General features: G+C 37.4%; 1 protein-coding gene across 8 annotated transcripts in view; it reads left to right on the top strand.

Annotated features, from left to right (window-relative positions):
- SLC4A7 (solute carrier family 4 member 7) overlaps positions 1-20,711 on the top strand; it is a 93,683-nt gene extending 72,972 nt beyond the window's left edge. For all 8 annotated transcript variants that reach the window (XM_030943388.1, XM_030943386.1, XM_030943387.1 and 5 more), the window contains 12 exons: positions 277-522; positions 2,831-2,936; positions 4,712-4,873; positions 5,826-5,939; positions 6,383-6,544; positions 6,788-7,039; positions 9,241-9,309; positions 9,753-9,926; positions 10,284-10,415; positions 11,211-11,302; positions 13,049-13,156; positions 16,312-20,711. In XM_030943388.1, coding sequence (XP_030799248.1) covers positions 277-522; positions 2,831-2,936; positions 4,712-4,873; positions 5,826-5,939; positions 6,383-6,544; positions 6,788-7,039; positions 9,241-9,309; positions 9,753-9,926; positions 10,284-10,415; positions 11,211-11,302; positions 13,049-13,156; positions 16,312-16,393 — 1,699 coding nt within the window. In that variant the 3' untranslated portion in view covers positions 16,394-20,711. The remainder of the gene's footprint in view (positions 1-276; positions 523-2,830; positions 2,937-4,711; positions 4,874-5,825; positions 5,940-6,382; positions 6,545-6,787; positions 7,040-9,240; positions 9,310-9,752; positions 9,927-10,283; positions 10,416-11,210; positions 11,303-13,048; positions 13,157-16,311) is intronic.
- Positions 20,712-26,382: the final 5,671 nt, after the last annotated feature.

Here is a 26,382-nt window from a genome sequence, read left to right as displayed (position 1 = left end):
CTCTAGGAGAAACCATCTGGGTAGCTCTGGAGAGACCCATCCCCATGATGCTTCCCAAGCTAGGTAGTTGCACCGTCAGTCCTAGAAACATCTTGCAGTGTTGCTTTGCTTTGGTGGGAGATGAGACAAAAAAATTTCTGCTTCCTTCAGAGCTAATATCAAGCATGAGAAAAGTGCTGAAAGCCTATAAAGCTTGGCCTCAGTGTCTTTTCAAGTAGAATGTAATACAGGTGGGTTTTGACTCAGTTAATGCTTTTTATTTCTTTCTTCACACAGGGATTATGGTCTTTCCTACCTCTCCCTGCGAGCTAGCATTGGTCTGTGGACTGCATTTCTGTGCATCATGCTTGTAGCCACAGATGCCAGCAGCCTCGTGTGCTACATCACTCGATTTACTGAGGAAGCTTTTGCAGCACTCATATGTATCATATTTATTTATGAGGCATTGGAAAAGCTTGTCCATTTGGGAGAAGTGTATCCCTTCAATATGCACAATGATTTGAATAAACTGACTTCATATTCGTAAGTACCAAGTTACTACCTGTTAGTGAAATAAATAGGGACATACAGAGAGACATATTGTTTTCTAAATGGCAGTGGGTGCCACTTCAGGAAGGGTAGGAGGAATGCTAGGGGTGGTGTGGGCATGAGAAACATCAAACCAATTCTATTCAGGATGCTGTGAAATTGAATTTTCTGTGTTAGCTATGGGTGGTTGGAAGGGATAAGGGGTTGTGACAAAGCCTACTTTAATACAGCTTTACTAAAGGTCAGAACAGGACTTCTGCTCGCTACTTCTAGGAAGTATAGTTTCATGAAATAGGATGAGTTGGGTTACCAGCTCACACCTGCCAGATGAAGATACTGCTTACTGTTGCTCAGAGAAAACAGCTCATTTCTCATAGTTTAAATGAAATCATTTAAATGTTAGTGCTCCCCTCCTGTTGGAGATGTGCATCTTCCAACTTCAGTTGTACCTGTGTGGTGACAGTGTGCGTGAGGGACCCCTAACAAGGTCATGTCCATGCACTTGGGGTGAGGGTCCCTGCTTGTTGCATTGGGGCAGTCATTCCCTAGTTGGAGAGCAGAATACTCACTGTCCTGCTGGGCTGCTGCTCTGCCTGGCCAGGACAGTGATCCCCTTGCACACAGGGTGACTTCTAGCAGTGTCAGAACTGGTTTGGACTGCTGTGTTTCCCCTCCAAGATCTCTGCTCACTTTTGCAATCATTCAGTGCTTCTTCAGTACTTTATTCCAGGGGGAAAGGGCAAACACTCTGTCAGGCTGCTTCTTGTGTTCCATTCACACTTGACATTTACACTCACTTTCCTGTCTTAGCCGCTGTTAAGACCAGGCCACATTGCCAGGAGTGGGCTGTGGGAGGACACTCACTCTCTTATTTTTCCCTTCCTACTGGTTGTTCATCCTTCAGTGGCTCTGGGTCCTCACTGGACTTCTGTGTGGGCATATTCAATCCACTGAGCTGGCAGAAACTGTCCTATAGGGCTTTGGGCACTTGCCACCTGACTGTGTTCTGACACAGGCAGGCCATGAGGGTGGAGATGGGAAGGTGAGATTTTAATTTGGTTTAGCTCTGTGGTTTTTGGGACATGCCACAGTGTTCAGCATGGGTTTGCCCTGCATTTTTTCTCTTACAAAGCTGTAGGAGATCCAGCTGTTCACAGTTGCTTTCTTGCTCCTTTCCCTTTCCTTTTCTCCCCACTCTGTAACCCCTAGTGGGGAAAAGGGCGCAGAACAAGCATGTTGAGTTAATTGAGCCACAAGACAATCTCAAATACTATTACATTTTTCTGGGTGTGGGTTTTTTCCTTTCTTCTCCTGCATTTCTACTTAAATACTCGGTGGCATACTTTATCTTCATTGTCTTTGTTGAGAAATATGTCAAGTCTTCCTTCAGCATGCTTTTTTATGTTGCTGCTTTGACCAACAACTAATTATGATTTGTCTCATCATGCTTATTGTTGCAATTCCTTTCTCTATTGATGATTCTGTGTTGGCAACTGCTTTTAGGAGCTACTGCTTTCCACTCCTTTCCCATTTCCTATTGCTGTTAGTTTAGAATTCAGTTAACAAAAGAAAATTTGTTTACTTAGAATTTTCTAAATTCCCCAAACATTGTGCTATGCAAATCTATGTTCTTTTTGCCCATGCACATTTAATGTTTCTTCTTTCTTTACCTTCACACCACCAGGATGCAGATTTTCGCTTCCATGGTTCATTGGGGTTTTTTTACAGTGTCTTTAGTGAATCTCATAGAAAAAGGAGACTTACTTCTTGCTTACTACCTCTCTCTCCTCTTCTACATAAAAGTTTACATGTTAAGCTTACCAGTTGGTGTACTTGAATAACTTTAATTGAAAACATCCCATTAAATCAATATTCAGTCCATTGTGTTTTGGGTTTTTTTATCTGATGTGTACTTCTGTCAGCCTGTCTGACAGAAAGGATTCTGCAGTGTGAGTTTGCAAAATGCTGCAATAGGGAGGGGGATTTTTACTTCTACAAAAATGTTGCTAAAAATTATGTATGCAGTTGCTTTAAAGCTGAGCACTGTAAGCATTTATATCTTCAGTTAGCTCACTACATACTCAAATACAGTGTCTTTCTTAAGGGTGACCTGATTCTTCATTTCCCCCACTCTCTCAGTGGTCCTAGATCATGTAAGGAAAAGCCTTGTACTCTGCTTCTTCCATAGAAGTTTGGGATAAACTCTGGTTTAAACTCTTCAGGATTTTTGAATTTACTTCAAACTGCTGCATTTTGTCACATACAGCTTTAAAAGCATGTAAACTTTTCTTCTTCCCTTCAGATGTGTGTGTTCTGAGCCTGAGAAACCAAGCAATGAAACGTTGCGTATGTGGAGGACTATGAATAAGTCTCGTGAAGATATAGCATGGAATAATCTTACAGTTTCTGTGAGTATCTAGAAGCTATGTGTATGTATCTGTGTGTGTATATGCTCATATGAATAAAAAATAAACACCTGCACAGTACCAGTGTTTATTACATTTTTTCATCTGATTTCTTTTTTAAACTGAACCTGGACTGTTTTCCTTAAAACTTTTTCAACTCTCTTAATTTCTTCCATAAAGTCTTACACAGTCATTGTAGAGGACTAGATGAGTGAGTCCAGAGAAGTAAATGCTAATATAAGTCTGCTTGAGGTAGCCACCTTAATGCTTTTAGGCACCACAGTAATCTTCCTGCAGGGGAACATGATGAGGTGAATAAGCAGGAGTTTGCTTTCTTCCAGTTCCTGAAAGAAATATTTTTAATATGACGTGATGATGGAACTTGTATTTGAAGTGTGGCAGTAAACACATTTCATTAGTTATTAGACATTTTTACAAAACTCCCAACAGAATCGGAGGAACTACCTAAAGATTGATTGGAAGAAAATAATTATTTGAAATGAAAAACAATTATTTAGAATAGGCTCCAAGGTATTAACTTATGAAGTGGATATTTTATACCAATATCTAATTTTGTGTGTAGGTGAAGAGGAGGAAAGTTATCATGTGCAAATGCTCTGGAAAGCTTTTAGAAAGAAGCACTTTTGCTGATAAGTAGTTTCTTGGGCAGTGTGCAGTGGAATAAATGCAGCTGTGTACAGCCACTTTGCTTACACTGGCATCTGATTCCCACCTGCTCTTGAATGATTTGGATTTGCTTCTGGTTTTGTTATGCTTGTTAGGTTGACCATCTGAGGCTGTCTAGAACAGCAGTGGATATCTGTGTATGGGCTCCCCTTGTGTCTGAGCATAGACATTCACACTAAAGCACCTATTTGCACAGCAGAAATTCCACGTAAAACCTCAGTGCTTTACTTGATTTGTAGCAGGACTTTTTTCTATGTGCTATCTATGGCTCCTAGTTTACCATAATCACTTAGGATGACAGTTTCTTTTGAACTTAGTTTTTATATTTCCTTTATATTTATTACTTATTTTACATGCCTTTTCATCTATATGCCTTTACCTCTAAAGCATCTTTAGTCTTACCTGAGAGACAGAACTGACCCGGGATTTGGTGTTACCTTATAAGCAACGTAGATTGTGAAAAGGGAGAACTTGTGCCATAAGATAAATTAGGCTAGTGCAGTGCTGCTTCCAGCTACTTGAATTACTGGCTTGTGTTTTCCTTGTATTCCATGTGTCTACTTGAACTTTTTGCTTTGCATTTCAGTAAGTCTTTTGGATAGCTGTCATCTGACTTTGTTTTCTTTTTTATTTAAATCCATTATTTATGATGCTTTCCTACTTTGCTAGCAATGTTTTCTTATGGTTTGGGTAATCTTATTTTATAAGACTATGTTTTTTCCCTTAACTGAGCAAAACAAAGTCAAAGAGATGGGAGAAACTGAGGAGATCCTTTTTTATGTTTGTTAGCTTAAAGTTGATGTTGGATATTCTGCTTTTCCTGCATTGAAAAACAGAATAGAAGTAATGTGACTGTAAAGAAATTATTTCTTCTTGGCATCTCCCAGCATTCTGGCATCCTGAAATAATCACTGGTGGCTACTGTGGCTTTTCTGGAACAGACAGCACACATCTGGCTTTTTCAGGGTGAGGTAGTCATGAAGGAAAGAACCCCTTGTTGGAATTATGAACTTTCTCAAATATGTTTTATATAGGAAAGTTGGAAGCTTAGTTGAATAAAACAGACTTACGAAGAGTTTTTCTCTTTGCAGGAATGTTTAGAATATCATGGTGTGTTTCGTGGATCAGCTTGTGGCCATCACGGACCATATATTCCAGATGTTCTTTTCTGGTCTGTCATACTATTTTTTGCAACATTTTTCCTCTCCTCTTTCCTTAAGAAATTCAAGACCAAACGCTATTTCCCAACTAAGGTAATTGTGATTAGAGACTAGACTATTGTTACCTTATAATATACACCTTGGTATAATTTAATGGAGTTGAATTCTGTGTTGAGAAATTTCTTTTAAGACAGGAAAGGAAATTAAAACCCAAAATTCAGCTAATAATTAAAATGTTTAGGACATTTGAGGAAAGAAATAATCTGCAAAAAATTCGGTGTTTATTCTGTATTTTTGTAGAATTACAACAAGATATTCTAAACTTTGAAAGATCTAAGCAGTCCATCTCCTCACATTAATCAGTATTGCCAGGTATCATTAGTGGAGACAATATTGCTGCTCTTTTCCTCACCTAGCCATACAAAACAATTAATTACTTTCCCCAAACTACTGATGTCTATTGGGTTTTGAGTGGTTCCTCAGGGGATTGCTATTTCTAATAGATGTTAATGTGATGATTCTTTTGAGATTGATTTATATAACTTCTGCTAGGCAAAATGAAGTGGTTAGATCTGCTATAAACCTCAGCTCATCCCTGTAATGTCTTCCTAATGTTTAATAAAGTTATCTTTGATAATATGAATGTATTGCAAATTATCCGCGTCCTATTGATTAAAACATGAAAGTATGAATATTACTGACCCTAAGGTACCAGGAACTAGCTGGGATGGCTGAGCCTCCTAATGGGATTGAGGGGAGAAGGAAGATGATGGAGTTGTTTAAAGTAATTTGCCTCCTGCAGTAGACCACTTTTAAATGAGTGAACAGCTGTATGGAATACTTGTCTTCTGCAACTTCATACTGTGCTGGCAGGCAGCTTAAATTTGAAAGTAACAAGAAAAAATAGATAATGTTCAGTGGTAGTATAATATAAATAAACCTCTTTTTTCTCCCCTCACTTTTTGTAGGGAAGAAAATCATCTTTCTACACATACAAATTACAATGGTGAAAAAGCAAGACTTAACACAAGTCTTTTCTTTGTAGGTGCGTTCCACCATCAGCGACTTTGCAGTATTTCTGACCATAGTAATCATGGTTTTGATTGACTATCTTATAGGAGTACCTTCTCCTAAGCTTCACGTTCCAGAGAAGTTTGAAGTAAGAAACAAAACCTTTTGAAAAACATAACTTTTAAAATTATTGAAGTTTTATGAACAGTAGAACAATCAAATTGTATAGAAACAGAAGTTTCTCTTTTTTGATTACAATGTGGTTGATCAAGTAGTTTCTCTTTTCTGTTTTGGATGTATGTCTCATCTGACAGAAAAAATTACGTTTTATATTATTACTGAAAGGGAAGCGTTCTTTTGTGTAAATGTACAAAATGAAGGAATCAAATGGATTTGTTTTAATTTTTCCCATATAAATGTCATGTTCACCTGTAACAACTAAATCAGTCTTTTGGTCAAAGCCATTGGAAAACAACCTAAACATATGCTTAAGGGACTGATCTGTTGTTCATTGAAACTGTAATGATAAAATCTGCATTCTATTTTAGTCATTTAATTCTCATTGTTGACGTGTTGGTGTCCTTTTTTCAGCCCACCCGAAAAGATCGAGGATGGTTCATAGATCCTCTTGGACGCAATCCTTGGTGGACACTCTTGGTTGCTGCTGTTCCTGCTTTACTCTGTACCATTCTCATTTTCATGGATCAACAAATAACAGCTGTTATTATAAACAGGAAAGAGCATAAACTGAAGGTAAAAGTCCTTTTTACGAAAGGCTAATGTTGTGTAAGTTACTTAAAATCAGATTCATTCTGCAAATTTGTGAAATTACCATCAGCTGCTAAATATAAATTGACTAATCAAGAGCAAATGTAATTTTGTGGATACTCTCAAAGTATTTGACTTTTGTAGTTGTAGGTTATTCACCTGCTGAGTTAGAAGTATGATCATATAAATAGAAAGTTTTTCAAGTTATTTATTTGCTTAATTTTGCAGAAAGGCTGTGGTTATCATCTTGATCTGCTCATGGTTGGTATTATGTTGGGAATATGTTCTATCATGGGCTTACCGTGGTTTGTTGCTGCAACTGTCCTGTCTATAAGTCATGTTAACAGCCTGAAAGTTGAATCTGAATGCTCAGCACCAGGAGAACAACCAAAGTTTTTGGGAATCCGGGAGCAGCGAGTGACAGGATTGATGATTTTTGTGCTGATGGGGACGTCAGTGTCCATGACCTCTGTGTTAAAGGTAAAAGAGAATTTTTCCAAAATATTTTCTTTGTGCTATTGATGTTGTGATTTAGCATTTCATAATGTGAGAAAGTTCTTTTATGTTAAGTAAGATATGCCTGGACTCATTCTCAAATTGGTTTTTTAGCAACAGATGTTAGTTGAATAGAAACAATATGGAAGGATGCAAGAAAATGAAATCTGAGAAAGCTAGGAATGTAGTGAGTAGTGAAGAAAGCAACCTTTTCCTGTGTTACTTGATTTTTCTTGCCATCTTTTTTTTTAGTTTTTTCAGTTCATGTTACCTAAAAAGTGCAGTTTTTATGTAAGTGCTTAAATGGAGAGAGAAAAGGAGTGTGATAATGAAGTAAAGTTACTTGAGCAGAAGTAAAATAGTATAGCAGAAGGAGCAGAAACATTGCTTTAAAAGGGAGAAATTACATTTTTCACTTCTTGTTCTTCAGCTTACTAAACTTAATTTGATTCTTAGAGTGTCAAGATTATTTTATACATGATCACACTGTATTGGTGATTTTGCAGGTTGTGTTGTAGCATCAGATTACACTTTATCTCCTAATTTATATCCCTAGTGACCTTTTAATGCCTCTGTTGGAAGAAAATTAATTCAGTTGGATTTTGTTCAGATTTACTAAAATCTGTTCAACTTCTACTTTGTTGTTTCAAATCCAGTAGTTAAAAGGAGAAATGAAAGAATTATCTTTTTTGTTGTGAGAAATGCAGATAACCGCATAACTGCTGGTATTTCTAAAGAACTTTGTAAAAGTCTGTATAAACAAAGACAGATCTCAGGTAATTTCATAAGAAATGCAGCTTCTCAAATTTAGATAATGGGAAAGAATAATCCTGTAAACATGCAGCTATAGTTTAATAAGTAGCTATGTATTATAAATTTTAAATAGCTGACCATTTGTATGTCTATTAAAGAATGTAAAAGTCCGTAAAGAATAAGACCATTGCAGTTACTAAAAAACGTTTTCAGATTTGACAATCTCTCATTAAAGTTACCAAGAGCTCAGCTGTATAATGTGAATAATCAGAATCAAAAGCAGAAACACTGAAATAGATTTATTGTTGCTCAAAAGCAAAAACTAAAAGTGGTGATTGCTGAAGTAAAGTGTTTGAAATCCCATATTCTAACTTTTTATTCTTAGAAATTAATACTTTTTGGTTTATGGGCCCAGGGTAATAGGAATGGAATTATTACTCTTTGCTTTTAAGAAATGTTTTTCTTTTTCAGTGTGAATGACTGTTATTGTTCAAAAGAAGTAAGGAGAACAAAGCCTTGCACCTGACAGTTGTTGTGCTTTTGTTCTACGTGTGAATTATACTGACTTAATGCAGTAGAAGACACTATATCAAATTACAGAACTTACAGTGAAGACACTAGCCACACACACACAAACATCATGAATCCCTAAGGCATAGTTTTATTTCATACTGTTTAAATAAAAGGTTTTGTTCAGTCTTGATAGCAACAGTTTTTATTAAGATTTCATGTTGTATCTTGGCTGTCCTTTACTTGGAAGCTTAATGAATTTGGGAGCAAAGAAGGCTTCACTGCACAGGGTTGATGCAAGTGCCACTGAAATCAGTGGACAACTTTGTTATCTTAGTAAGCTTTAAATTATATAAAAATAGAAAATCACACTGTATAAAATGATATAAGCGGTCTATTATATATTACAATTTAAATTATTAGAAACATTATCTTTAATAAGCTTTAAATTGGTCTTCTTACTGAAGCAAAACTTAGTTCTGAATAATTAGCAGATTTTCATAGCTCAGTAGGTGTGGTGAGGTTTTTGTATTGTCCGCTCCAGGTGTTCAAAAGTAAAATTTAATGTAGCAATTTAATGAAGTTGTACAGAATACAGTAGTCTTGATACAGTTCCTATCAAACAGCAACATAAAGCAGTATATTTAGCATAAATAGAAATTTTTCTCGCAACCTAGAAAATTGAGTGAGTGAGCAGTTAAGGCAGAACTACTTTTTTTATCCTGGTGATAACCTTGTTAGTTCTAGATTTTTTTTTTTACTGCTCAATGATACATATGTATTCTTTTAAATAAGGTCCTCAGATTTCACTTAAGTAAAATATAAAGTAAAAAATAGCTTGGTCTGTGCCTTTCACTGATATGGACTGCTCTCTTATGTCATGTTGATTCCACTTTTAACTGTGGATGTTTTTTCCCCCCTAGTTTATTCCAATGCCAGTTTTGTATGGTGTCTTTCTTTACATGGGAGTATCTTCATTAAAAGGGATTCAGGTAAAGTCTGATTTTAACAAGCAGTTCACTTTTGTTTAACACTGAATGAAAAGGAAGCTGTAACACCCTGCATTATGTGAGCCACAGTAAAGTTGTTCCATATTTTCTGAATAGCATATAGGATAATTTCCTGAGTGTCATGTTCAAGTATTTGTTCTTACAATATTATGTCTTCACTTGTCAGTTATTTTTTGTTTATTCTTTCAATAGTGTAGCTAAGAAACAAATTTTCTGAAATATTCTGGAATTTTTTATTATTAGTGAGGGTGGGGGGGACAACCCTTGCAAAACAGCCCACAGTTCTACCCCCTTGAATGTTCATTGTCTTTCATTAGTATTTAATTTGGGATTATTTCACATTTCTGTGGTCTCCTAAAACATTAATTTTCTTCTGAAGAGGCAAAAAATAATTAATTGAAGAATGCTTTTATTTTTCCATGCAGTTTTTTGACCGTATAAAACTGTTTGGAATGCCTGCCAAACATCAACCTGACCTGATTTATCTACGTTATGTACCACTCTGGAAGGTCCATGTCTTTACAGTTGTTCAGCTCACTTGTCTAGTTTTGTTGTGGGTGATCAAAGCCTCTGCAGCTGCTGTTGTTTTCCCCATGATGGTAAGTTTTCTGGTTTGCCAGTTAATAATTTTTGTACAAGACTACATGTATTATTCAGAGTCTCTTCAGAAGATGTTTGCTGCCTTTAAGAAGGAAGGGAGTGGGAAAGAAACAAAAAGCCCCTGTAGTACAAGCTGTTCACTTTTGAAACACAAAGACTTCTTATTTCCTGAAACAAGCAATTCAGTTGTGACTAGCTACTGAAAGTGGAAATGATTTACCTTTGGGGTAAGATGAAATCTAGTACTAGAAAAAAGGGCTTCAGTTACAGATTCTGAGTGTTCTGAAAGCGCGTGTGCACTTTTGTTTATTTGAATAGTTTAACATATAAAGTATTTTTTCTGTGGTTCCCTTTAGGTTCTAGCATTAGTGTTCGTTCGCAAGCTCATGGATTTGTGTTTCACCAAAAAAGAGCTTAGCTGGCTTGATGATCTTATGCCAGAAAGTAAAAAGAAGACAGAAGATGATAAAAAGATAAAAGAGAAAGAAGTAAGTGTGAAAACAAACAAACTGAGCATGTTGTAAATTTCTAGGAAATACTTAATGCAATTTAAAAGAATATTATGTGACCTGAGCATATGACCTTATATACCAGATACATATTTTGAAATTCTTCACTTACTTAAGAAATTAAATTCTTTACTTGAGAAACAGTTACTGCTGGTTAAGGAATTAAGTCTCTGTTTCAATTATGCTATTACAAACTATGATTTTTAATTGTGATCAAAATTTTCAAGTAAAGTGGAAAGAAGCAGTTGTTAGCACAAAAATGTTGGGTTTTTTGGTCTTTCATCAGATTAGAAGGAAAGAAAATGGAGAGAAAGGAGAGGGAGAGGGAAGTGGTGGAGTAGGATTTCTTTATTCTGCTTAAATTAGTCACAAAAGTGTTCATAATATCAGGGACATTTTGCTCATGTGTGTTTGTGGAGCTGTCATTTAGTGCCACTACTAGTTACCAAAAATACAGTAATAGAGCTTCTGGAACTTCTCCATAAAAGTCCTGCCTTTCTGTGCACCACCCAGATGAATTCCTTGCAAAGCTTGTAACACCCTCCTTCCCCAGTCTCCCATGTCTCCTGCCTTAATAAGGCACTTCAAAGAGGAAGGGTCATAAGCTCTGTCTCCTGCATTCAACTGTGGTACCTACACAGAAATGCCTTTTACCCCTATGGAATACCTGTCATATAACTTGAATCAGTTGAGATGATAACTGAATAAATTGAGATACTACTGTGGTTTCTGCTATGTGAGTAATTTTACAAACTTCTTACTTGGAATTTACAGGAAGCAGAGAGAATGTTTTCAGACCATGACAGTGTACACCTTGCATATGGAGAAGCAAATATAGATTTTCCTGTAAAAACCCTGAAATACAGGTATAAAATGTGTCTGTTTAAAAATTATTTTATCAGAGCCCAAAATTTGCTTTATATTAAGTTGGTTGTGTATGAGTTGAAATAATTTTTCCCCCAAGCTGGTAACTTAGCCATGATTAGGAAATATGAAGATATATCTCATGGTGCTACATTAGTATTTTTATACTGCATTGTTCTTTAAAATTCTATCTTAATTATAAATTTACATGACCATCTTGAACAGATCAGATGACTCAGTTTCGACCAGCTGTACTAAAGGTGAAGAAGCATCCTTGGTCAGTTTCGATGGAATATTTGTGTGCTACTGTGCATGAAATACTGAGCATTAAGCAACTAATAGCATCAGTTGAGCCATGTGTTTGCCAGCCACTTGGGTTTTTCAGAGGAAATCTAAGTGTGTCATTATTTGGTTTACCTAAGCAAAAGCTAAAGTCATAATTTCTGTTGTACCCGTTTTATAGGCAACCATTTTTACTTTAAAATGTTATTTTCTGAACATAAATGTACGAATAGATTCTCTTCTAGAAAAGGAAGTACTGGAATTTCAGTCATGGAAATTCTTTCAGCTTTGCTGTTAGGCATTTTGTCTCAGTTGGTGTCTCCCTTACTGGGGTTGTATTTAGCTGAGTTGTCAGGTGTTCTCAACTGTTGCAACACAAGTTTAAGATGTGACAGATAAATTGCTTACAGGTTTTGTTTTCGTCTCTAATACTAAGGGTTCCTAGGTTAAAAATTTGCCTTCTTATGGAGCTGGTAGTACCAGGTATGCCCTGATGAGAGTTGGGAACAGACAGAAATTTGGATTAGACAGATATTTCTGCTGAGTGCTGTTGTCTGTTTTGAGAGCAGGCTTAATCAGGCTTAAGCAACTCAAATGAAAATGCTAAAGCTTTTTAAAAAAACATTTGAGCTGCTAATTGCTCTCAAAGTAGAGCTGTGACTTCATCAACTGTGTGCACGTGTTTTGTATGTATTCTGCTGCCTTATATGTCTTGTGGGGATCCCTGAGGAAGAATGGCTTTGAAAGTTTTTTCTGCCATTTGAAAAACTTAGAGATTACCTGGGGTAGATTCTGAAGCTTAAATGTGGAACAGAACAGAAAGCAGACCTACAGGTAGCACCTGAGTGTGCTGTACATGTAACTGTGTGGTGGACAAAAGTGCAAATAGGCTTTAAAAGCTTTACATCTGTGAGGTTAAACTTCTGCAACACTTGGGAGGGGGGTGGTCTGGCAAAAGAACCTTGCAAAATATCTAATAAGGCTTTTGAGAAAAAAACCCAAAATTTTCCTGTCAAGATAATTGGAATTTCTAGATTTTTAATAGTTTCAAATCTCACTTGAATTTCTGAAATTTCATTAACCTTTACTCTTTTGCCCTTGATTATTTCCTATAAGCCACTTAAAGTAACTGATTCATGAAAGCTTTAGCACAATAGTGTGATTCAAGGCATTATTTCTGGCATGCAAAATAATTTTCTGAACTTAGGTATAGGTTACCTCTCAAGTATTCTCAATATCTTAGTGGTATCTATGTGAAAAACTGTTTTGAGATGCTATGTCGTTATGGTAGTGCTAGTGAGTTAAATTTTCAGGTTTTTGTTGAAGTATACTTTTAAGAGGTGAACTCAACTTGTGGCTGTGTAAATATTGAAAGAAGGCACAACTGATGTAAATGATGAGTGACAGTAAGTATAATAGTGTTGCAAGGAATTGAATACTAACCTGAAAGTATGTTTGTTCTTTAGCACTGATCCCTCAGTTGTAAACATATCAGACGAAATGGCCAAAACTGCACAGTGGAAGGCTCTTGCCATGAGTACTGAGAATGCCAAAGTAACCAGAGCTAACCTGAGGTAGCTATAATTACTCACCCCTTTTCTAACTAATTGTCTTGTGTTTATCAGCTGTACTTGTACTTATTGAACTATATCTTAAAAAAAAATGTGGTTTATGAGTCTGAGTTACTGACTTCTTACTTTAGAAGAATTTGAATTTGAGCTTAATTTTTCCTCTTTAATCTGAAGTTTATCAGTTTTTATAAGGAATTATTTTATTACTATTTTATTAATGTATTATTTTAAATAGTAATTTTAAAATTACTATTTATTTACTTAATACAAGTGTTTATTACTCTGATGAGCTTAGGGTTTCTAAGTACTAGTATGTACATGAGCATGGGAGTGGTTTGATGCTCAATAATACAAATTCCACTGAGAATACAAGGTAAGTCCAGCACTTTCATTGTTGCTTTGTACTGCCCTAGGATCTGTTTTTCTGAGGGAGTGTGTTGCTTGGATTGCTTTTCCTCAACTCATTTTTAATATCTAAAAATTGAACCTGTCTCAGACGCTATCTTCACTGAAATATACTTGAATGAAATATGTGGACAGATCATGAGCTCTCAGTGCTCAGAACTTTCCCTGTAAGCTGACACACATCTTCTATGCTGGCCAGTAGCCTTTCTTCTCTGTGAGCTCCCCATCAAAGAACAAAGTCTGATTGTGATGAAGCATTCTGCTATTCTATCCTAATTTATTCCCTGTCTAGCTGAATCTATCGAGGGAAACAAGCCAAGACATGAGTATTTGTGCAGAATATCCCCAACTTCCTGAAAGGCTTCTGATTTATAGGGACTTGTATCCATGGACTGCTCATCTGCTATGCAGCTATTGCTTAGCAGTTTTTATGTAGGAAAGGGAAGAATGGGCATGTTTGCCTCAGAAAACTAAACCTAAGCAGTCCTGTTGTCTATTGTATGCATCTTCTATTGGTTCATCCTTTTCAGCCAATTCTGTCAGAGGAGGACATATTTGAGAGATACAAAATTGTCAGGTTTTGTATAAAATTACATCTCAGTGAAAGTATTCACGGTGTTCATACTCTGTCCAAGGCTGGAGCATTCCTACTCTGTCATGGCTCTGTCCAAGCCATCTCAGGTCCTGCTGGAAGCACCAGTAGTGACCTAGCACTTGTATACCATCTATGGAGCAGTGCACGTCTATTCACCACGTGCACTGCTCCAAACGAGGCATGGAAGTACACTGTTTTGGCCAGACAGCAGGTCAGCCAAGGGTAAAGGAGACAGAGAAAGAGCTTTGAGATGCATTGTAAGAGGAAAAGCTTAGAGACTCATTAATGCAGGCACCGGTTCCATGAATGTCTAGGCTGAATTGTTTAAACATTTTTAAAATGTTAAACATATATTTAATTAAAATATTTCAAAATCTTGAGTACCACATGAGCAAGACCATCAAGAAGACAAATTGAAGAGATAAGAGAGTATGTGTGTCAGTATACCCTCCTTATTTAATAGGTGTTTTCTTCCTTGCTAAATTCTTAGAAGCAGCCCATTACAGAATTTGTGAATGATTCTAGTGCATTGATAGTCATTGGGCATATAAGGCTTGAAGAGATACAGGCCTGTATTTCTTTTTCCAGAAGAATGAAAATGTTTAGATTTGGTTTTCAGGCAGTTCTAATTTAGTACAATTTCATCTCTCACTTTCCTGTTTCCTGAGCAGGTTAAATTAGTATGGAATTATATACAATAGTAGCCAGTCAGGCTTCTGATCAGTTTGCAGTGTTTTTTGTTGTGCCTAGCCTTATATTTGTTATTCTATCTATTCATTATGTTTTGCTATAAGACATTTCCCTTCGATTCTATAACATACCCTTCTTGAGCTTAGTACAGTAAAAAATCCATCTTGGTAGGGAACTTGCTAAAACTACAAATGGAAAATAAGAACCACTGGTGCCAGAAACCAGGTTTTTAACAGGCAATCTGATAGTGCATTAATCTTGAAAATGTTGAAAGGCAGACTTCTTGAGCCTTAACTCAGCTGGTTGTTGTTTTGAGGTATTTGCTATATTTTCTTTGCATCCTGGTGAGATTCACAGATGTCACTACTGGTCATTCAAAAGTAATTTCCAGTAAATTACTGATTTCAGTTCCGCTAAGGTTTTTCTGCATAACTGTCTTCATCTGGTGGTACAGAAAGACATTTAGTGCTGTGGTAAAAATGGTTCTGTAGGCACTGCTATTTTCAGATTTATATTCAAATACTAATGGAGTTCGAAGGAGGCATGTCTTTCATAATTACAGATGACATGTTGTGTGGCTTGGCATGATTTATTAAAAACCATGTATTTTAAAGAAGATTAAATTCCATTTCTTTTTCTTTTTCTGAATTGATTCAGGTTGCTTTTTCTTTTTTCCTCAGCCATCTATTGTAGTTTACAGACTGTGGAGTCCCAGCACACTTGTATCTTCTAGGGAGGCCCAGAATTTTTCTCTTTGCATGAATTTCTAATATATTTTTTTCCTTAAAGAGCAACTCTACAGATGTGTCATCTCTTTTGAAACTCATCCTCCCTCTTAGACTGTTCCATTTCATCTTCTACTGACTTCCAACTACCTTGAGATATTCCTTATTGTCCTTCAGTCAGGCACTGTTCAGTGTCTGTGTCCCTAAGAGTGTCAGTTGTTCAGCTGCCACTTGTCTTTTGGGTCCTCTGCTTCACTTGAATGGAAGGTTCAGGTTACACTAGTTTCTTACTGTCCTCTGCTGTTGTTGGAAGTGTGGTTTCCCCTTTTGAACAGACTGAAATGTCCTCTCATTCTTGTGAACAGATGGGTTCCCTCCCCAAGAATAATGACATATTAGTAATATTGCTTGTTACGTATTTTTACTTAGACAGTTTTGCAGGCTGTGTTGGGGATCTGTTTGTTTATTTCTAAAGATGTTTTGCATGAACAGTTTCAAATCAGTAAAAGCAGTACAATTGGATATGGTATTTATGAAGGAGATATTGATGTTTTCTCTCTTTTAACTTTGTACTGTTCCTTTGAATATTATTTAACAATTATTAAAATGTAATAGAAGTGCCTTATCATAAAAGCATCCTTATGTAAATACATCCAGTGTTCATTTTGAAGTATAAAACATTTGAAATTTAATCTTTCCTAAAGTGGGCCAGACTTTACATTTTCTTCTTTGTTTTCAAACAGCCCTGAAAAACCAGAAAGTGTGAAAATAGAAGTGGAAAAGTCACCTGTTGTGCGATATGTCGATGCTGAAACATCTTTATAGAATGGAACCAATGGGAATTGCTTGTGTGTGTATATATATCACTGTAGGATATTTTACCATGGAAGTGTGATTTCCAGTTTAAGGAGCAACATGTATTTAATTTCTGCCGGTTTTTTTGGGCACTGTAGATATGCTTGCATAATGCAAAGATTTTCCCAGCAAATGAGTGGTAATCACACTTCAGCTATTTATTTTATTGGAAATTTTATTTTCATTTTTAAATAGGAAGACTGTAATGAATGCTTATTATTTTCCATAATCAATATGTGCATAAAAGTTACATCAGCTTTTGCTGATGATTACTGGTCCACATTGCTTAAAATTTTGCAATACCTCTGTTTATAATGTGCGCCACAGAAGTTTTGTTTTCCATGCAGGCAATTAATGCTTGTTTTTGCAGGGTATACTTTTTTTGTGGTTTCATAGAACAAATGTTAATGTGCTGTTGACAAGAACTACTGTGTTTTATGTCTCCACTCCATGCTAGTGTTTTCTGGATTCTGTTCTCTCCTACTCTACAGGAGTGGCCTAGAGCCCTAAGTCAGGTGGTTAGTTAAGCCTTAAAATGTATCTAAATACCCTGGTGTGCTGCTTTCTTTGGTTTTCTGAATTCTCTTGAGTTTTCATTATTGTCCAGTAGCAGTATGAGTGCAGTAATGGCAGTTACAGTCCCAAGTCAGTATTTGCCATTCTGGACACTCCATGTTTACACAATATAAATTGGATTTAAGGCAGCAATTGGTCTATAGGAAATTATAAGTACTTACCACGTCAGTACTCTTGAATTCTTCTCTTCCTTTTTGCTTACATTTTTTCCCATAGATTTTCAGCGTCTGATTTACTCAGCTTTAAGATTTTGGAGTATTTAATATCTTCATCAAATATATTTCTTGGTTAATAAATTTTTTAATTTACTGTGTATTTGATTAAATTAGTTGTAGCTCAGTTCTGGAATAGGTTTATGATCAGTATTATTTTATGGATTACTAATTGCTTGTGGTATTTGTATGTACAGTTCTGATCCTCTCCATTGTAAAGGGCATATATGGTAGCACACCAACTTATTTTTAAACACATTATTTATTTTAATTAGTATAAATTTCTATCATGTAAGATGAATTGAAAAAATAAATATTCATTTATTAAAGTAAATGGGATTTTTGGGGGACTCCACTGATAAAGATGCAGTCAGTGCATTTATTGTACTTACATTTTCAAGTTCTAGTGTTTAGCATTATAATATTTGAAATAATGAGAATTTTATATATAAATGAAAATCTTGATGACTTACCTGTGCAGTTTCCATTCTTAATATTTTTTTTGCCTTATGCCTTAGTTTTTGGCTTTAATTTCCAACAGTATCTCTTTACATTCTGAATTGCCACTAGCCCTTTCTGGATGCATTACAATGGCTTTAATTAGAATCTGTGCTCATTTAATACTAGAAGATGCTGTTTGCGTAATGCTGCTTTTGGCAGAATTGGGAGTTTTACCATGGACCAAATGATAAAATTCTCAACGATTGCAAAAGGAGCTGATTCTGGAGGAGGGCAGACTTTATCTGAAAATACCACTTGAGGTGGAATTTTGGTGCTCTTCAGCCAAGTCACCTGTAGAGAAGGTAACTGTATATTACAAAAGTGGGAATAAATAGAAACATTTAAAAATAGTATTTACATTACATGGACTGTTACTGTTCCCTTTAAATGTAATGCAATTATTTAACATTTTTTTCTTTCCTTTTTTCATTTAACTGAATTCTGAGAAGGCAGTTTAAAGAAAGGAAATCGTAGTGTACAGCAATATGAGTAATGGTATCCAAGCTGTCATAACAGGCTCAGGTCAGGGGCAAAGCAAGAGAGGTCTGCATTACCAGTTTGAGCAATACTGTGTAATGACCTGCATTCTTAGATATTAGTGTAGCTTGTGCCTTAGTTTGACTTCGTGCTCTTTCAGAAAGTCCCATGGTTTCCCTCTGATCAAACTGAGATAACAATGAAACTACAGCAGATGATTTCTCAAAACTTGGTACATTATTTTAAAAAAACCCAAACAACATCCGTCTGCATGTCAGTAGTTGACAACTACTCTTGCTCTAATTCAAGGAGGGAAGAGATACTTTGAGGGTTTTATGTAGCATCATCCACAATACAGTACTTGTGTCGTCTCAGTAGTATTTTTCGCTTCCTGTTCAAAGTCCTGCAACAGTTTCCAAAGACCCAAAAAGTTACTAGAAGCTTCTTGGATTTCAAACTCTTTAATGCTGGAAATCAGGGTTCCATGGTGCTGCACACTTTGGCTTCTACTTCAGAAGTTTTGGTCATTATTACTGGAAGTGGATATATTTTGAGTAACATTGAAAGGAAACAAAACCAAAGCCCCACAAGTCTAATCACAGTATTTATTTAATTATGTAGATATTGTAATCAGTACCAGAAATACCATGACTTGGCAAACCAGTTTACAGTGACCTTTAGTTCCAGTGTTCTTGGGCAATAGTTATACTTGCACTTTCTTCCCATATGAACAGGAGAAGATCTGGTATTAAGTGCATAAATCCCTGTTGCTAATGTATGGTTAAGTGATTCAATAGTCATTTTACACCTTCTCTGCTTTAAAGTAACACCTAGTATTAAAATAAGACAGCTAAGGATGTAGTTTATTGTGTGTAGATGTATGTTTTGCCTTAATGGATGCAAAAGAGCAGTGACAATTGCTGTGCACTGATTTTTATTTTTTTTCATAGGGCTTAAGCCCTGTAAAAACTACGCCAATGGATTTCCATTCCAATAGCTAGAGGAAAATAAACAACCCTGCACTTTTTATAGATGCCTTGGTTTCCTGGAATGGAGCTTAGTGCTACTGTGTACCTGGCTGCAGAGCCACCTCAGGAAGTCCCTCTTTTTTTTTTCCCTTCTTTTTTTCTTCTTCTTTTTTTTTTTTTATTTATTTATAAATATTAATGTTTACATGAAATCTAGGTCTTAATTTTGACCACTCCATTTAAATTATCCTCTAAAATGTATCACTTAAAATGCAGTTTTGTGTTTAAATTATATTCTAGAAAACTGATTTTCATATGTATTACAGTGAGACATTTTTCATTCTGTTTACATATGCCCAAGTTAACAACAATTTCCTCCTAGATGAACTTTGCAGCTATAACATCATATTTTATATAATTGTTCCATGAAACGTTCCAAATTGCCAAGTTTGTCATCATAAAACCTGTCAGGGTAGAACTTGGTGCCCTAATGGCTTTGGGATCTTTTTCAACCAAGTATCTTGGCCATTTTTTCTTCATTTAATGCAAGTTCTCCTGTAAGTTATCATTTGCTTCACCTGCATCTCTGTCTTTATCCGGTCACTTCCTAATTCGTGCCCTTTGCAAAGGCAGGTTCGACTGGCTGTGAAATATTTCTGTACCAAATGGGTGTCACGTGGCAGAGCCTGCGTTGCTCTTAAGGGTTTGTCTTGTACATAGGTTCTGGAAATCAGAAAGTGAATGGTTCAGCACTCTGAGTTCACAAATGAAATCTGTCAGGCAAGCACCACAGCGAGCTTAGTTGTCTTTTTGCTTTCTTATGATTAGTAATGTTTTAATTACTCATCTAGGACAAAATTATCAAGTGCAGTAAAACGTGGGAAATACTTTGTTTATACCAACAGTAATTTATTTTATGGCAAATTTTAAGACTATAGATGCACACGGCTTTGAGTCAGCGTAAGTGTAGTGCTATAAATAAAGCAAATTGCTCAGTAAGTTTGTCAATTTTATTTTATAATGTTTTTAGCGAAAACTTCTAGGACTTTGTAGTTGGCATTGAACTTTGCCTAAAGACACTTTCATATTGAATTTAGTATCTGTTGACATTTATTTGGAATAATGAATGAGTTTGAAAATCGATACTTTTCTAAATGATTTTATTGGAAAGACACATAATTTCTTGTATTTTCCTTTCTATTGTTGCTGATGCTCCTGTGCAAAGGTGTCTTCCAGGTTCAGCTTTTGCAGCTGAACTGCTGTTTTGATTTTAATATTCTTATTTGAAATGTGATTACATACTGTATGGTTCGAATTTTTTATGACAGCTTTTCTAATTACAGTGACGTTTTCTTACTTTATAAACAAATCCAAAGCAAATGAAAACATTATTCCAACTGTAGAATCAATATTCAGTTTATATGGAAAACACGACTCTCAGACTTGTTTTTAATGTGATTCAGCCTTTGTGTTGTTTTAATTACTGCTAGAATAAAATTATCTTTTGTAACGTTTCAGAAAGTTGGTAAAAGCAATAAACAATCTCCTGGACTCCATTGGGGCCGCTTCTGTTTTCATTGCCCGGGGGGCGCTGGGGGCGGGCCCGGCCGGGGCTTCCCCGTGCCCATGGCAACGGCGCCGGGCCTCGCAACACGGCGGCTCGCGATTGGCCGGGGAGCCAAGAAGAAGGGAGGCGATTGGCTGAGGGGTCCCGTCCCGGCGGAGCGAGCGGCGGAGGCGGGGCGGGGGAAGCTGCTGAGGGACCCCGGGAGCGGGATGGAGGGACGGGAACTCGGGGAAACGCAGGGCTGGGGAGGGGAGAGCCCAGTCCAGGGCAGGGAAGGCGATGCAATGTCCCCATTTTCCCCCGTTCCTTTTAATGACGTCCTCCACAGCCCTGCTCCTTCACCAGCTCTGGGTAGGCATTGAACAATCTCGTGGTTCCCAGAGGCTCTGAGGAATGGCGGTACAATTCCCTATAAAGGTCTGCTTGGTAGTGGGAGCGGAGAGGGTGAACTTCAAAGAGCTGCGTGTTACTCTCGAGTTGCTGCTGACCTGAGCTGCTCATTAGACCTCAGAAATCCCCTCTTGTTTTCTCTCTTTTTTTTTTTTTTTTTTTTTTTCTTTTACATGTGTGGACTGCTGTTTAACAGAATGGATTTAGGCAGACTTTGCTCTACAGAGGATAGTTACACTCTGGAAATTAACCAAGAGACTGACATTTGGTGGACCCAGCAATCTGAGAATAGGCCTGGCCATTTATGGAATGAGGTGGTACAGAGGGAAAACAAAAAGAAGCAAAAGACAAACAATCCCAAAACAGCCGTAGCTTGAATGTTTTCATTTGTCAGGAAAACAAGGAAGAACCTTACCCTTGTTAACGTTTAGAGAATCTCCAAAGTTATTAAAGAAAGATTGAGACACGTGGAAGTTTTTGTGTGTAAGAAGCACATAAATTTCCATATTGGTTCAGTTAATAACATGAAAGAAATATTCTTCAAACATTGTCTGTGTGGGTTCTTCAATACAATTTCCTAGACACAGGCTGTCACTGGTGGGGATCTATTATGACTGCCATGCTCTTTGAGAACAAGAGGGGAAGCCAGCCAGAAGTCCCTTTTTTCCCCACCAGACTGGATAAGGAAAAGTATCTTTTGGGAATTTTTCATCACCTTTGATGCTTCCTTTGCCATCGTTTTGACCATGTTTGAAATCCATCTCTGTTTTGACAATAATATATTTCTAATTGCTCTTTTAGGGAGTGAATTTTCACCTGACCTTCATCTGACCCAGCTTATGGTATTAGATGGGGTATTAGATACATTCCTATCCAGCAACAGCATCAAAAGTCTTATTAAAGCCACCATATCTACTACTTCTTTATCCACCTTAAGCCTGTTATCCTGTGTATGATTAGACAGTGGAATTCAGCCACTGCAGTGATTAAGAAAGGAGTTCAAGGGAAAATCTAGAAACTAGTTGGCTTACAAACTATCCATATCCACTAGTTATTGCTAATAAAGATTATAAGGAATGTGAGACATCTTATTGAAGAGACCATTACACTGTAGTCAGTGGGGGTAGATTCATCCTCCAACACTTTGTGGTTTTGTTTGTTTAGGGGCTTGTTTTTACCTTCTGAAGCTTATGTGCTTATGTCATCTGGGACAGATACTAGACTGGGCTGCAGATCAAGTCTGGGGTAATTCCTTTGTCTCCTGTTTCTCATCATGTGGATTCTTTCATTTCTGACGGGGTTCTTGGAGCATTTCTTGTCCTATCCTGAATTCCAGTGCTGTCAGAATGCATCTCTCTTCCTGTGTAATTGTATCAGCATAACTAATTAAATGTAATTATCCCCAGTTGAAATGAATGCATTACTATTGCTCTAATTTCATTGTCTTAAATGGAATTAAATGAGACTGTGCTGTAAAGGCATTTTTGTCTTAGTGTGTCTCTGTTCTTCAAAAGAGTTGTCTGATTTCAGTTTTTATCTGGCACAACTAGTGACTGCTGTTTGGTGTGTTTCTTACACATTCCTCATGGCTGGTGTCATAGCAGGGGGATAGTTATGAGGACACTGAATAGCTTGGCTCCACGGAATTCATGGAAATTTCTGCTGGCACGAGTAAAGAGGAAACACGGGGTGGGAACTTATTTGGTGACTTCAAGAAAGTCAAATAACTGTGAGAATAGGTAAGAAAATATTAATGTCTATTTTCTCTCAGGTTTCTGGCTGATAGAAGGAAAATTGAGTTGTTTCTGTTTGTCTGCCCCTCACTCATGGTGTTGATATACCTACCTGATTTAATGGCTGGCTGCTGATGGAAGGGGCTTTCTGCTCTTCTCCCTCGATTTACACCTGTGCATTCCTGCCCTGTCAACAGGGGCACTCATCTGGCCACTGTACCAGTGAGCTGGGTTGGTAGGAAAGTAACAATATAAATGGAAGTGTATTCTTTTCTGTGTGTTTAGCTCTCTTAACTGGCTTGGGTTTGGGTCAGATCAGCTGAAGAAGTAGAGAATTGTGGGCAGAAGGGGAGGAATGGGGAAAGCCATTTTCACTGGCAGCTGGCTGTTAATTAATTAGTCTAATCTTTGTAGTAAGGTGAAGGGCATAACATTCTAAGCTGCGTGGATAAATCCTCCTTTCTGCATGTTGTCCCTGCCCTTGTACAGTAGAAGTGCTTTGGAGACAAGGCAATCAGGGCTAAAATAGGAGAGATTATTTATAACCTGAATCAGGTTTCCCAATCCAGTGAGCTGTACATCTGAGATAATGCTGGGCTGACAGACTGAAGAGGTCAGTGCAGGGTCAGTTTGTGGCCAGAGCTGGCCTCTCTCCTGAAGGGCTTCCTGACCTGTGCTGACTTGTTGGCCTCTAGGAAACAGAGAGGTAACCTCAGGGTGAGTCCTCAGAGCTGGGTGAGTGCTGTATCCTTGAGTGACCAGTGTCTCTTCATTCTCAGCAGCAGTGAAAGGAATGTGGCTTGATGTTTATCAGGTTCAATTTTGCACAGGGACTTTTAGATCTGTAATGGCAACAAACCTTTAAAATATTTGTCATCTGTTATTCTGTTTCATGTTTGCAAAGGCAGAGCAAACAGCAAAAGAATTGGAATGGCAGCCCTAAACTAAGGTTGGTCGACAGTTGTAAAATGTTCTAAATAAGCACAAAAACCTAACAGTTCTGGATTAAATCATAGCCATAGTGGGAATCCTGCTCTTTGTGGTTTGGAGAGTTAACCCAAGGATTTCACAGGATGCTAAAAATGTTAAGGTTTAACTCTGTTTGCTTATGAGCAAATTATTTGTGTGTGGTTTGGTTGTTCTTTAATTGATTGAAATCTGTTCTTTGTGCACATATACTCATGGTCAAGTAGACAATTTGTGAGTTTCCCAGTATTTCCTACTGTGCAAATGTGAGGTGCTTATTGCATTGTGTCATGCCTCAGTAATGTTCCAAATGGACACGGTACTGGGGAGATGATATAAGAATGTCACTGAAATAATACATGGAAATTCTTACTCCTGAGGATTCTTAATGTGCTTTGCAATGTACATGGCTTCTCTTAACTTGTAATGCTCTTGAAGCAAAGGAGATAAATGCTTTGAGCAAACTGCATTCGGTTTAGTCTGAAGTCAGTAGTTTTGTCTGCTGAGTGGTAGAACAAATCCTGTTTATATTCATTCCCTGGTAATAACTGGTGCCACAGAAGTGTTCTGGGATGTTTTTTAATAATCTCCTTGAGCAGATGCATGTAAGAGAGCAGAGAAGTTTCTTGTGGATCCAGATTAATGATTCCCTGTGGTAGGATAAAGGCTTGTTTAAAAGACTAGACATGGATGAACCGGGCTTACAGGCCACTTCCGAGAGGGATTTAATACAGTGCACGAGTTCGTACTGGCAACAGTTGCATTTTGGGTAGTTCTGTGATGTGAGATTGTATAACTGGAAAAATGACTGATGTTCATTTGGGAAGGAGTAGCTTCTGGTAGTTTACAATGCTTTTGTTTCATGACCAGTTTTCTTCTTCTTCTTTGCCTTTATGAGGAGAAGTAAAAATCAGTAGCAGAGGAATTCTACACTGCACAGCAAGAAAAGAAGGCCATCAGGTTTGATACAGAAAATCCTGTTAAGGACACGAAAAAGGGGGCATCCAAACAGTCCATGTTCAGTGAACAGTAAAATAGGTGGAAAGGATCAGACAGTGTTATTATATCCATGGTTTTTAAATTGAAAGTGCTCCACCATTATGCTACAGCTGTATGTAATTCTCCAGGGTAGTTCTACAGCTTGTGCCTGACCATTCTTTTTTTTCACTCAGAGAAGGATCTGTATTGATATAGTGGCTTTTGTTGCAGCAAGAGATTCCTCTTGAATATCCTCTTTCTAAGTCTTTCTGTATTTTTCTAGGGCTTTAGAAGATTTTCAGTGAACAGGTGTTGTGTAGTGTGAAAGTGAGTAGGTCAGGGCTTTTGTGGGAAGTCAGACCTACAGACTGAACGTTTTTATGCAGGGATTTAATGTGTGCTAATGGCCCTGATGAGGCCATGCCATACAGATGTGCTCATCTGTGGAAAGAAGCTGTGTGTCCCGCTGCAAGGAAAGCAGGTAGTATAAGACATTCAGAAGGCCTGGATTCTAAACTGCTGAAAATTTCTTTTTCAGCTATTCTTTGACAGACTGTGTGGTAATAGATTCATAGAATGGTTGAGGTTGGAAGAGACCTTAAGATCATTGAGTTCCAAGTCTCTGCCATGGCAGAGGCACCTATCACTGTGTAGCAGACTGATCACAGCCCCATCCAGCCTGGCCTTGGACGCTTCCAGGGATGTCCACAACTTCTCCGGGCAACCTGTTCTGGTACCTCATCATCCTCACAGTAAAGAATTTCCTCCTGATATCTAATCTAAACCTGACTTCTTTTAGCATAAAGCCATTATCCCCTTGTCCCAACACCACATACCCATGTAAAAAGTCCCTCTCCAACTCTCTTGTAGACCCCTTTAGGTAGTGGGCTACTGCTGGATATCTCCCTTGGAGCCTTCTTTTCTCCAGGCCAAACAACCACCCCTCTCTCAGCTTCTCTCAGCACGGGGGAGGTGCTCCAGCCCTCTGATCCTCTTTGTAGCCCTCTGGACTCACTCCAGCAGGTCCCTGTTGTTCTGATGGGAGCCCCAGAGCTGCATGCAGTAGTCCAGGTGGGGTCTCAGGAGAGTCAAGTAGAGGAAGAGAATCACATCTCTCAACTCACTGTATGCGTTTCATTTTTTTGTCAGATTCCTCCTTTTTCAACCCTTCATTTGACTTGTTTATTTGGAAAATATAGCTTAAATTCTCTGTTGTCTGGACAACAGCTTGTTGTTGACAACCTTGATGTTAGCCTGTAAGCATTGCTGTAACATAATCAGTCAATTCACAGAGAGAAGTAATGGTAAGAAGATGAAAGAAAAGTCCTAATAAAAAAATACATTAAAGAGCAAGACGGTATTGTCTGTGCATGTGTTGAAAAACCAAGGTTTCTGCATGTTAGGTTAAAAGCTTTCTCAGTAATATCTGGAATTTCAAAGGATATCCTGATATAATGCCCAAGGCTTCATGCTGAGAAAATGGCAAAGTTTTTTGTTTTTTTTTTTCTAAAAGCAGTATCGGTTGATTCTGTAAGTAAGCATGTGTTCCTTTTGCTGCAATGATATAATTCTTTGTATCTACTTTGCTTTT

The sequence above is a fragment of the Camarhynchus parvulus genome, chromosome 2 (genome assembly GCF_901933205.1).
Source record: "Camarhynchus parvulus chromosome 2, STF_HiC, whole genome shotgun sequence".
Lineage (NCBI taxonomy): Eukaryota > Metazoa > Chordata > Aves > Passeriformes > Thraupidae > Camarhynchus > Camarhynchus parvulus.
Note: the sequence above shows the minus strand (reverse complement) of the source record. Positions and strands in the feature narration are given on the sequence as shown.